This window comes from Heterodontus francisci, chromosome 9 (genome assembly GCF_036365525.1).
Source record: "Heterodontus francisci isolate sHetFra1 chromosome 9, sHetFra1.hap1, whole genome shotgun sequence".
Classification (NCBI taxonomy): domain Eukaryota; kingdom Metazoa; phylum Chordata; class Chondrichthyes; order Heterodontiformes; family Heterodontidae; genus Heterodontus; species Heterodontus francisci.
In genome coordinates, this window is record NC_090379.1 from 48,984,965 (window position 1) to 48,998,675 (window position 13,711).

At 41.2% G+C, this 13,711-nt stretch overlaps 1 protein-coding gene across 12 annotated transcripts in view; it reads left to right on the top strand.

The window, feature by feature from the left end:
• The window catches only part of klc1a (kinesin light chain 1a), a 137,768-nt gene that overhangs the window by 10,814 nt on the left and 113,243 nt on the right, over positions 1 to 13,711 (top strand). For 9 of the 12 annotated variants that reach the window (XR_010975684.1, XM_068039002.1, XM_068039001.1 and 6 more), the window contains exons 2-3: positions 8,794 to 9,055; positions 10,440 to 10,670. Coding sequence is in view for 11 of the 12 variants with exons in the window: in XM_068039010.1 (XP_067895111.1) it covers positions 8,794 to 9,055; positions 10,440 to 10,670 (493 nt within the window). In the remaining variant the exon portion in view is untranslated. Of the gene's footprint in view, positions 1 to 350; positions 372 to 3,117; positions 3,139 to 8,793; positions 9,103 to 10,439; positions 10,671 to 13,711 lie in introns of those variants that run through there. The other 3 variants (XM_068039004.1, XM_068039003.1, XM_068039008.1) reach the window with 3 other exon arrangements.

The following is a 13,711-nucleotide window of genomic DNA, read 5'->3' on the forward strand; positions in this document are numbered from 1 at the left end:
GGGAGCGATCCCTTCGGAATGCTGGGAGGGGAAGTTTGGTGGTGGAAATAGCAGAGGATGATCCTTCGGATGTGGAGGCTAGTGGGGTGGAAAGTGAGGACAAGGGGAACCCTGTCGCAGTTCTTGGAATAAGAGGAAGGGGTGAGGGCAGAAGTGCGGGAGATGGGTCGGATATGGTTGAGGGCCCTGTCAACCACAGTGGGGGGGCGGGGGGTTCCTCGGTTGAGGAAATAAGACACCGGAAGTGCTGTTGTTGAAGGTTGCATCATCAGAACGGTTGCATCATCAGAACAGTTGCATCGGAGACGGAGAAACTGGGAGAGTGGAATGGAGTCCTTAAAGGAGGCAGGACGTGAGGAAATGTAGTCCAGGTAGCTGTGGGAGTCGATGGGCTTATAATGAATATTAGTGGACAGCCTATCCCCAAAGACACAAGTCGAGGAAGGGAAGTGTCAGAGATGGACCATGGGAAGGCGAGAGAAGGGTGGAAATTGGAAGCAAAGTTGAAGTTTTCCAGTTCGGGGCGGGAGCAGAAAATTTCAATACAGTCATCAATTTACCAGAGAAACAGTTAGGGGAGGGAGCCTGAGTAGGACTGGAACAAGAAATGTTCGACATAGACCACAAAAAGACAGACATAACTCGGACCCATAGCAACCCTTTTATTTGGAGGATGTGCATGGAGTTGAAGGAGAAGTTCAATGTGAGCATAAGTTCAGCCAGGAGGAGGGTGGTGGTGGGTGGGGACTAGTTCAGCCTCAGTTCAAGGAAGAAGCGGAGAGTCCTCAGGCCATCCTGGTAGGGAATGGAGGTATAGAGAGATTGGACATCCATAGTGAAGAGGTGGTGGTTAGGGCCAGGAAAATGGAAATTGTCAAAATGACATAGGGAGTCAGAAGGATGTAGGTGTGAAGAGACCGAACCAGGGGAGAGAAAATTGTCAATATAGGAAAAAATAAGTTCAATGGGGCAGGAACAGGCTGAAATGATGGGTCTATTGGGACAGTCCTATTTGTGGATTTTGGGAAGGAGGTGAAATCGGGTTGTCCGAGGTTGCGGGACTATGAGGTTGTAAGCTGTAGAGGGAAGATCGCCAGAGGAGAATAGGTCAGTGACAGTCCTGGAGACTGTGGCTTGATGTTTGGTGGGGTCATGGTCCAGGGGGAGGTAGGAAGAAGTGTCTAAGAGTTGGCACTCAACCTCTGCAAGTTAGAGGTCAGTATGCCAGACAACAACAGTACCACGCTTGTCAGCAGGTTTGATCACAATGTCGGGATTAGACTTGAGAGAATGGAGTTCCGCAAGTTGAGGGAGACAGGTTCGAGTGAATGAGGGGAGCCGCGCAAGTAAAATGGCTGATGTCACGCTGACAGTTATCAATGAAAAGATCAAGAGTGGGTAAGAGGCCAAAGGGAGGGGTCCAGGTGGAGGGTGAATACGGGAGGTGCGTGAATGGGTCTACTGGTCGGGGAGAGGACTCCTGGCCAAAAAAGGGAGTCCGGAAGCGGAAGCGACGGAAGAAGAGCTTGATGTCATGCCGAGCACAAAATTCATTGAGGTGGGGGTGTAAGGGGATAAAATGGAGTACTTTGCTAAGTACAGATCGTTCAGTGTCAGAGATGGAGGGTCAGAGGGTATTGTGACTTCACAGAAAGGGGTGAAATTAGGAGAAGGGATAGGGTCGGAGGGAAGTGAAGGGGAAGAAGGATCTGGAGGGGCCGTGGTCCCCACAAGCTGCAGGAGCTTGCGTTCCTTAATACCTGAAAGGAAGAGAAAACATTTTTTGTTCATGAGTCGGATAAGACGAAGGATGAAATGAAACTGTGAAACAGGACAGCTTTAAGATAGGGTGAGTCGGTGCTTCTGGAGACAGAGTCGAGTATCTGCATGTGGCGGCGCATGGCACTGAGTGTGGGTCTCCGGATGCGGCGAGAACAGCATTCTGAGGAACTTTGTATGTCTCGGCGAAGCCTGCAATCCTGGGTGGATTCAAAAAATGAAGGATGGAACTTCAGTTGGAATCCACATGGACTAAGTTGGAGCTGGAGACTGTTGCTGAGGATGGAGATGTGGCTGTGAAAATGAGTTTTGGTAGACACCTTATCAAACATCAGGAAGGAAATGGAAAGCGATGAAGGTAAACAAGGAAATCCTTTCGGAGAGCAGAGCAGAAATTCTTCAAGGTAGGCATTCCTGGAAGAGAAGTGGTGGTGAATTAAACACAAATAAAAGCAACATACTGCAGACGCTGGAAATCTGAAATAAAAATAAAGTGCTGGAAATACTCAGTAGGTCTGGCAGCACCTGTGGATTAAAGTTTCAGGTCTGTGATCAGAACTGGCAAAGGTTAGAAATGTAATACGCTTTGAGCAAGTGAAAGGCAGGGGGGATGGGGAAAGAAGAACAAAAGGGAAGGTGTGTGATAGGGCAGGAGAGATTAAATGACAGATGTCATGGAACAAACGCAAAGGGAGTGCGAAGAGTTGTAGTAAAAGATGGAGCATTAGTCCAGAGAGTGTTAATGACAGAATAATGAACAGCTCTGTGCAAAAGCAAAAACATGACAACCAAGCTTAAGACAGGCACATGGTTAAAAAATAAATCCCTGTTGAATTTGTCTGCATGCTAGACTGCTTTTGCTGTCATCGCACTGCTCTGGTCCCCTGTGTTAAATCTACGCATTTGTGAATTTGTTATTGTGAATTGTGAATTTATCATTGATAAAGTTATCCAGTGTTACTTATCAGCATGTGGCCTTCTGTTCGCTCCTGTTGCTTCAGATTCAGATGGCACAAAATTTAGGTACCATATTCCCGGGTACTTCCTTGCTTAAAGTTTAGTTAAGCTCGGGTTATGAAGATTGAAGTAATTATGCTGAAGAAATATGCAAATTGTGCCATGGGAGTAGAGAGTTGTTCAAGGAAAGAGAAGGATCGACTGGGGTTCAAATAAAAATAACCCCTGAATTTGAGTTTAAAAACAAATTATTCTTGATGTGCGTATTGCTGGCAAGACTGGCATTTATTGCCCATCCCTCGTTGCCTTGATGTCGCAGTTCGACACAACTTGTTCGGCAAGCTCAGAGGGTAGTTGAAAGTGAACCACATTGATGTGAGACTGCAGTCCTATATAGGCCAGGTAAGGATAGAAAGTTTCTTTCCCTAAAGAACATTAGTAAACAAAAAAGATTTTATTACAATCCAACACCTTTATGGTCATTTTCATAGACCACTATGTATGGAGGTATAACCATTCTGACTCCTTTTGATTAAGTTGCTCTCTGAACTTTTCCTTTTGAATATTTAGCTTAACTTAATATTTGAACATGCAACCACAGTAGTAACAGTAAAGCATAAAATAACTCCAGATCATTTTGTATAGGCATGATTTTTAAGATGGAAACAAACCAAATGTTATACAGCAAATCACTACTTGAATTTGGTTAAGCCAACTGAGATTACTGATTGCTTAGCAAACTTTTATATTTATCAGGTTCTCTTAGAGTGAAGCATTCTATTCAGAAATTAGGTAACATCTGAAGTCAATATATTGTCTCATGCCATGGAGCCAAAACATGACACTGGTAAATAGACTAATCTATTATTGTGTTAGCTGGTTCTGGTGCTGAGTAGAGCCTAAAGGCAGGAAGTAGTGGAGATAATGGTGCTGATTGTGGGTTGTTTCCTCATTGATATTTATCTCACAGGCCCTTTAAAATTCAGTCTTTAATGTCAACAGAATGGTATTACTGTTCTGTTACCATGGTGGAAAAATTGGTCTCCGGAGAATACAATTTCTGTTTTTTGTACATCATTCATTCAATGTTGTAATATTAGATTTAATATACAAGTAAGCTGTGCACCATAAATCCAGTTTTTCTTATTCAGTATCCTCACCCAAATTAATATTTCTTTAGGCCATAGGTGAATAGTGTTGGTGGGACCTGTGAACGCAAAGCTTAACTGCAACTAATGGAAAACATTGGATGAATGTAACCTACATTGTCCATTGGCCCTGGATTAGACTAAGTGGTTAGTATAGCATAGACGCTAAAGTTTAAAGCTATCCTTCAGTGACTCAAACAAAGCTTTGATTGAAGAATGGGAGAAACCCACTCTCTGCCAATTTTTCCTCCCTAAGTAGCTTGCCTTTGAAAGCAATAATGTACCTAATTTTTTAAGCCACTTTTCTTAAAACCTTATACATCATTTTATGACAGTGGTAACGTTCCTGTTGCATTTTGCTGAATTAATCACACTGATCATTTAGGATAAGTTAGCCTAGTGGGTATGCTACTGGACGAGCAACCCAGAGGCCATGCATTCAAATCCCATCATGGTAAGTTGTGAAATTGAATGCAATAAATGTGGTCATTTGAGTTAACACCGGAAAATAGTCATGAAAGCTGCAGTATTGTCATTTTAAAAAATGGTTTGGTTCAATAACGTCCTTCAGAAAAGGAAGTGTGACACTGTTATCGGTGACCTTTGTCCCTTGGCATGTGGTTGAAGCTAAATGGTCCCTGAAGGTCGTTATTGCCTTTCAAGATAACTAGGATGGGTACTAGACTTGGTAGTGCTACCCATGTCCTGAGAAATTAAGAACGCATGTTCATGTTGGTAGCATGTTTAGTTGTGAGTCAGAGGATTGTGGTTTCAAATCTAGTTCAGATCTGAGGACATAATTTTTGCTGTTACTTTGGTACAGTACTGAGGACTGAGGGAGTGTTGGTTTTATCAAAGTTGTGATCTGTGAGTTGAGATGTTAAACTTAGTTTCTTGGGCAAAAGATCCCTTTGCACTGTTTGAAGACTGGAGTTCTCCTGGTGTCCTTCCCAGTATTCCTCCCTCGGCTAACCCCACCCAGGTTATATGGTCATTTGCTGTTTGTCAGATCATGCTTTGTGAAAATTGGTTACATAACAGTGATGGCACTTCAGAAGTAATTAATTGACTGCAGAGTGCTTTAGGATGCCCAGACATTACATAAATGCAATATCAATTCATTCTGCTTGGTCGTAAACAATGCAGGCTGATTAACCATGTCGAGGTCAGGGGAATTTGCAGTTGAGTCTTATCTCGTGCTCTTGTGTCTGCCCAAACAATTCCAACAGAGGTCACTACATAGCATTTGGGGCCAGAAATATTGCAGGATTTTTACCACTATAGCTCAACCAACTACAGCGTCCACGCTGCTGGCTCAGGTCAGCAAACCAGAATTTTCTTTTATTCATTAACTATTATTTATTCATCGTTGGCAGGGTCAACATTAATTGCTCATTTCTAATCACCCCTGAGATTGTTAATATTACATGTCATGAATAGATAATTAAAGACATTTTCAGTGATTAAATCTGGATGGTAAATTTCCATTGTTTAGTCCATGTAAAGCAATGAGTTTGACTTGCAAATCATTCGGCACTAATTCCTTTGGCCTGCACATTGGCAGTCATTTGATTGTACTCTTCGAAGCTGTAGTTGATCTATGTTTTACAAACGTTACAAAAATAACCTACTTCGATATTCAACTTTGTTTGCTTTTTCATTTGCACATTATTGTTGTGTCTATTTGTCTTGCACAAATTTTTCTTTTTTTTGTTCTACTTTTGTGAGCAAAATGGGCAAACATACTCTCTCTGAAATAAATCCATGACCTTTCCATGTTCTAGTAATACCCACAACTGTTGCAGTAAGTTCTTGGCAGAGTTGCACAAATATCCCCAGTCACATTCCTATATATTTGCTCTGCTTGACATGCTGGGAGTTTCCTAGCAAATGAGCTGTCTCATGTTTTTCTTTTCTCTTTTTTGTGGTCCATGCTTGCTTGAGTCACAGTGAGATAAACTGTCTCAACTGCTGGCATCACCCCTATTGCCTGTTCATTAGTGGTTATCAAGTTAATACCATTTATATCATATGAAAAAAGTTTAAATACTTTCACATGATGACTGCCAGTAATCACAGGCTGTCACTCTAAACCTCCTTTCAGCTTGTTGACTTTCTTCAGGCATGATATCCTGGATACAGTTGTGAATGGTGGTAGATGATCAAACAGCTAACTAGAGGAGGAGGCTCCGTCTTCAGCCAGAAATGCTGAGTGGATGATGCATCTCGGCTCCTCCTGAGGTCCCCAACATCACAGATGCCATTCTTCAACCAATTTGACTCATTCCACGTGACCTCAAGAAACGACTGAAGGCACTGGATACAGCAAAGGCTGTGGGCCCCAACAACAGCCTTAGTGCTGAAGACTTGTGCTCCAGAACTAGCTGCGCCCCCTAGCCAAGCTGTTCCAGTACAGCTACAACACTTGACATCTCCCCAACAATGTGGAAAATTGCTCAGGTATGTGCTGTCCACAAAAAGCAGGACAAATCCAATCCAGTCAATTACCGCCTCGTCAGTCTACACTCAGTCATCAGTAACGTGATGGAAAGTGTGATCAACAGTGCTATCAAGCAGCGCTTACACAGCAATAAACCTGCTCACCGATGCTCAGTTTGGATTCTGCCAGGGCCACTGCTTCAGACCTCATTGCAGCCTTTGTCTAAATATGGACAAAAGAGGTGAATTCTAGAGATGAGAGTGACTGCCCTTGGCATCAAGGCAGCATTTGACAGAGTGTGACATCAAGGAGCCCTAGCAAAATTGAAGTCAGTGGGGATCAAGGGGAAAAACTCTCCGCTGGTTGAAGTCATACCTTGCATAAAGGAAGATGGTTTTGGTTGTTGGAGGTCAATCATCTAAGCCCCAGGACATCACTGCAGGAGTTCTTCAGGGTAGTGTCCTAGGCCCAACCATCTTTGGCTGCTTCTTTAATGATCTTCCCTCCATCATAAAGTCATAAGTGAGGATGTTCGCTAATGGTTGCACAGTGTTCAGTTCCATTCCGCAACTCCTTATACAAGCAGTCCATGCCTGCATGCAGCAAGGCCTGGACAATATTCAGGTTTGGACTGATAAGTGGCAAGTAACATTCGTGCCAGGCAATGACTGTCTTCAAAAGAGAATCCAGTCATCTCCCCTTGACATTCAACGGCATCGCCGAATCCCCCTACCATCAAGATCCTGTGGGTTACCATTGACCAGAGGCTGGGAATTCTGCTGTGAACAATTCACTACCTGACTCCCCTAAGCCTGGCCACTACAAGGCACAAGGCAGGACTGTGATGTTTTCATGTTTTTTTTTCATGTTTTTTTTCATGTTTGTACTTGCTGCTGTTCAATCTTCAGTCCGTTAACACCCTATCTGTACTAATGCTTTGTCTTTCAACACACTATTAACATATTGTTTGCCTTTGCTCCATGACCTTCTGGTCAGCTAATCTGTGGCCTTGTCCAATCTACGCCTTCTCCTTTGTCATCTCTTGCCCCACCCCTGCTTTACTTACTTATAACCTTTGACATTTCTAATATTTGCCAGTTCCGAAGAAGGGTCACTGACCCGAAACGTAACTCTGCTTCTCTCTCCACAGATGCTGCCAGACCTGCTGAGTATTTCCAGCATTTCTTCTTTTTATTATCTGTGATGGCGTACTCTCCACTTGCCTGGATGAGTGCAGCTCCAACAATACTCAAGTAACTTGATACCGTCCAGGGCAAAGCAGCCCGCTTGATCTGCACCTCATCCATCACCTTCAATATTCACTGTCTCCACCACCAGCGCACAGTGGCAGCAGTGTGTACCATATACAAGTTGCACTGCAGCAACTCCCCAAGCCTCCTTCAACAGCACCTTGCAAACCCACAACCTCTGTCACCTCGGAGGGCAAGGGCAGCAGATGCATGGGAACACCACCACTTGCAAATTGTTTTCCAAGTCCCACATCATCCTGACTTAGATCTGTATCGCCATTCCTTCATTGTCGCTCGGTCAAAAACCTGGCACTCCTTTCCTAACAGCACTGTGGGTGTACCTACACCAGATGGACTGCAGCGGTTCAAGAAGGCGGCTCACCACCACCACTACCTCAAGGGCAATTAGCGATGGGCAACAAATTCTGGCCTTGCCAGTGATTCTCACATCCCATAACAGAATTAAAAAATTGCTGCTTTGGGACATTGGCAGTTAAGGGCTAACCCATGGTAAACTACATCCAATAGTGTAGGTTTTTGAGATTTAGAAATTGATTGGGATCATAGCCTTACCTGCCTCTGAGAATCTGATAAATTTAATTTACTTGTGATTTAATTAGTCTAATATCTTTACAAAGGAACACTTGTTATTAGCTTCACCAAGGAAAATGAGTGAAACCAATCCTGAATAATCTCTCAGCTGTACTGAAAATGCTAATTCTTTTTTATAATTTAGATGTGTTCCAATGACACTACAGAAAACAGTCTGTTTCAGTCACCCAAATTTTCATATGTAGTCCATTTCATCTCTTTTGGTTACGTCAAGTGTGCAACAGTTTCAAAATGAACTATTTACTATGATATGCTCATTATACAGTCCATGAATCAACTGGAATCCTGCTGTGCCTATACCCTGGCCTGAAGACTAGATCTGATCAAGTCCCACATTTCCTGCTCCAGCAGTAGTTAAGCAACTTGAGTTCCCAATGTCCTTTTAGACTGTACAATCTTTGCAATTATTACATAATCGCCTTTCATTTCTTTTTGAATGGTGAAATGATTCTACACCAGAGACCTCCATGGTATTACAGGGATTTGTATGGGTTAATTACTGGAAACAAATAATATGCTGTCCCTGTCACAAATCTTGCCTGTCGGAAGTTAGTGCATGTATTACTCAGTTTTAATATGATTTATCATATTTAATCTGTTTTTGCAGGATGTATGACACCATGTCCACGATGGTGTATTTAAAGGAAGATAAACTAGAAAAACTCTCACAGGAGGAGATTATTGGCAAAACGAAGCAGGTGATCCAGGGACTTGAAGCCTTAAAAAATGAGCACAACTCTATTTTGCATAGCCTGCTGGAAACCCTGAAATGTCTGAAAAAAGATGATGAGATGAACTTGGTTGAAGAGAAGTCCAGCATGATTCGCAAGTCCCTGGAAATGTTAGAACTTGGTCTCAGTGAGGCACAGGTAAACACTTCCAAAGTCGTACTGCAAGATGTTGACTTTTTTACAAGGTACTTTGTATACTACTCACATCCGTGCAATTTACTTCAATCTTGTGTTTCCAGTGTCAACCTGGTTAATAAGGCAGGCAACAATTGCTTTGTGAAGGTGCTATGCTTTGCCACTGTGAGGCATCACAATTAGCAGCAGCCTTTCTGAGAAATTCTGCCTCTTTAAGGTTTAAATGTTAGTGTTTTTGGAATTAACCCTGTTACCTCTGAATTGAAAACCAGACTTTCAGGCTATTTAATATTGTTTTCATTAATTTCCAGCCTGTTTCAGGTGACTAAGGCACCATATCAGGGTCTTTTACTGTTGAAGCTTGCGATTTTCAGGTCACTGGGTAAAGACAATGGTTGGCATGCTATTGAGTTATATAAACCACAAAACCTTTAGACTATGTGTTGAGTTAGCCAGTCTCGACCAGGTACCAGAGGAGCTTCTTGAGCCATAACTTTCAGGAGAGGGAAGGAAGGAGATTAGAAAAACAGTGGGATTAGGAAAACATTATTTTTTCACCTTCCAGCCACCTGATCAGCTGATCAATGTCACATGTGAACTGATAGGAATTATATAATTTACCATAGATTTTTGTTTTCCTCTGACCCTCCATTATATACTTCAGCCTCATAATATACTTGCTTCCAGAAAGCAGTTATGGTGTGTGATAATTGGATATGTGCTGCCCTGAAAAATGTAACCTGAAAATATCAGGAAATAAATTCATGGGTTTTAACAAAGATGTCACAATAAGCAAATATCTAACAGTACATTTAAGCTGACTCCTGGTGCCAAAATCTGGGGTCAATCTTCAAATATGCTTGTGCCATGATAGTGGAAATTTTTTGTATTAATAGAGCTATCCAGCAGAATATTTTTCTTAATGTTTCTTGTGTACATCAATGAATTATTAAAGGCATTTATTTTTAATTTGCAGTGTAGGAGGAACATATATAGACACACATACAGTGAAGCCTACAGAAAATTAGATATTCATTACTTACAATTGCATCCTTCCAGTATTATGAATTATCCTTTTTCTGAATAACTAATTTTTGGCTGGTTCCTACTGGGAAAGGAGTCTTTGCACTGAAACTTAAAATGTTAATTTTAAATTTTGGAATTATCACAAAATTGTGGTGTGAGGTTAAATTGCTATATTTTTCCATTTGATATGACAAAAATATAACGTAAGATAGTTACAAAACAGAATATATTTATGCAAGTAAATCCTACATTTTTATTTAGAATATCTTTTGTGCAGGTTTTTGGAGAATACAGTAATTTCTGGTATTTAAAACCTTGCATAAATCTTGCAAAATATGTTTAAAGTGATTTGTGTTTTAAGGTGATGATGGCGTTATCTAATCACTTAAGTGCAGTGGAATCGGAAAAGCAGAAATTACGTGCTCAGGTGCGTCGATTGTGTCAGGAGAATCAATGGCTACGAGATGAGCTGGCAAGCACACAACAAAAATTGCAAAAGAGCGAGCAGAGTGTAGCTCAATTGGAAGAGGAAAAGAAACATTTAGAATTTATGAATCAACTCAAAAAATATGATGAGGATCTTTCACCAATGGTGAGTAGATGGCCATTCTCATGTAATTGGTGTAGTTTACCGATAACTATGCACTTGTCTGCTTGATTCCTTTCTTTAAATATCATTTCAGAAGTTGTTTCTTGTAAAATTATAATGCAGCTGAGCACACATGCTTGTATGTCAGGTTAAAATGCCAAGACAGAAGTTATCCTGTTGGCTGCTGTCAAAAGCTCAAGTCTGTTTCCATCCATTTCACCGACTGTTTATTGGGCTGAACCCAATAGTGTGCAATCTCGTTGTCCTGTTTTAACAATGTTATCAGCATCCACCCTTATCTCAGTACCACTGATGCTAAAATCCTTATGCACTTTTTAGTCATCTCCGATGATCCTGCTGGCCTTCCAAGCTCCATCCTACATAAATTAAAAGTTGTCCTAAACTTTGCTGGCCACATCTTTTCTGGAACTATGTTCAATGCCCCTATAACCCCTGTCCTCTCAACCTCCATTGGTTCCTCATCCTCTAATACACAGAATTCAAATTCCTTAATCTTGTTTGCCAGTCACTCCATAACTTAACCCCTCTGTTTATCTGTAATCTTCTCCAACCCAATGTAAAAAGAAAGATTTGCATTTATAGATAGGTAAGCAGTGGCAAACATTTAAGTAGATTTTTCATGACTCTCAACAGACATATATTCCATTGAGAAAGAGAGGCTGTACAAGAAGGATGACCTACCCCTGGCTAGCTAAGGAAGTTAAGGATGGTTCAAATTGAAAGAAAATGCATATAATGTTGTGAAGGGTAGTGGTGGGCCAGAAGATTGGATAACAAAATAATAACAAACATGAAATAAAAAAACAAACAGAGCTTCTACAAGTGTATAAAAAGGAAGAGAGAAACTAAAGCAAACGTTGGTCCCTTAGAGGATGAGACTGGGCAATTAATGGGAAACGGAAAGGAAATTACGAAGGCTTTGAACAAATATTTTGCATCCGTCTTCCCGGTGAAGACGCAAAAAGCGCCCAATAATAAAAAAAAAAGGGAGGGAGGAACGTATTTACTCATTATCACTAGAGCAAAAAATACTAGGCAAATTAATGAGGCTAAAGGCTGTCAAGTCCCCCTGGACCTGATGGTCTGCATCCTAGCATCTTAAAAGAAGTGACTTCAGAGATAGTGGATACATTGATTGTAATTTTCCAAAATTCCCTAGACTCTGGGAAGGTCTCAACGGATATCAACGTAACACCCCTATTCAAGAAAGGAGGAAGACTGAAAGCAGGAAATTGCAATAAGCCTAATGTTATTGGGAAAATGCTGGGATTCATTATTAAGGAAATAGTAGCAGGACATTTAGAAAATCATAATACAATCAAGCAGAGTCAAGAAGATTTTATGAAAGGGAAATAGTGTTTGACAAATTTACTAGAGTTCTTTGAGGATGTACAAGCAGAGTGGATAACAGGGAACCAGTAGATGAAGTGTATTTGGATTTCCAAAAGGCATTCGAATAGAAAAGCAAAATATTATTCAAATGATTAAAGACCACAGAATGCTGCGGAACAGAGGGATCAGGGTGTCCTTGTACGTGAGTCTCAAAGTTGGCAAGTAATTAGGAAGGTAAATGGAATGTTGGCCTTTGCTGCAAGGGAGCGGAGTATCAACGTGAAGAAGTCTTGCTACAACTGTGCAGGGTGTTGATGAGACCACACCTAGAATAATCTGTACAGTTTTGATCTCCTTATTGTCATGAATGTGCTTCCATTGTTAATATTTTTTGAGGACTTGTGTTCAAAAGACTGGAAATACCTGAAGAGATGCTGAACTTTTTTTAAAGAAAGGGTCACTGGAAGGATACTTGGGACTTTGTTAAAAACAAACACTTACTGGAAGTCACATGTCTTAAGCTAAGTAAACAGCAAGAGCCTTGCTGACTATTGGAGTTGTTTACAGAGCGGTGGCATGTCTAGATTTATCATGGGCAGGAGTTGGTTTCGTTTTGAACTGTTTAAACTGGCAATTGGGGTGTAAGCCTGCTAAGAGAGCGAGGCATACAGCTCATCCTGTTCCAACTCTTTGAGAAACCCTGAGAATCTAGCTTGAGAACTGGAGAAACTGTTGCAGCATTTCTCCTGAGAAGCTTCTCTCAATATCTCCTGAACAAACTGCTCCGGAAAGATCCCAGTGCCAACCGCATGTGTCTAGTGACACCAATCTACATGTACCAGGACGCCAGACCGAACGTCATCTGGAACATTTCATAACTTTTTTTTCTTCAATAATTAACAAGTATTTCACCAAAGTACTTTTTTTTTGTTAAAGTTGATCTCTGAAGCGATAGCTTCTTTATCTTTCCTTTAACCTCCATGTGTGTGTGGTTATTTAAAGGAAATATACTTTGACTTTCATATTTCAACTTGTATGTTAATAAGCATTGCATCTTTATTGAATGAGTTTTTTATGATTAATTTTGTTTGTTAAAGAAACCTGGTTGGCGGATATTTATTCTGAAACTAAAATGAAGTATATAATTGGCCATATATCGGGAACTGAGTAAAACATTTAAATAAATATTGTGACATGTGAAGAAGTGGAACTAGAGAAAGACAGTGCACTCCTCCATCCTCAGTCGTAACAATATTTTAAGAAGGGACATACTTGCATTGTAGACAGTTCAGAGAAGTCTCTCAAGGTTGATTTCTGGGATGAAGGGATTGTCTTAGGAGTAAAGGTTGGGCCTATACTCATTATGTAGAAGAATGAGAAATGATCTTATTGAAACATAAGATTCTGAGGGGCCTTTGACAGGGTAGATGCTGAAAGGATGTTTCCCCTCATGGGGGAATCTAGAACTGGGGGCACAGTTTCAGAATAAGGAGTCACCCATTTAAGGCCGGGATGTGGAGGAATTTCTTCTGAGGGTCGTGAATCTTTAGAATTCTCTACCCCAGAGAGTTGTGGAGGCTGAGTCATTGAATATATTCAAGGCTGAGATAGACAGATTTTTGAACTATAGGGGAGTCATGGATTATGGGGAACCGGCAGGAAAGTAGAGTTGAAGTCGAGATCAGATCAGC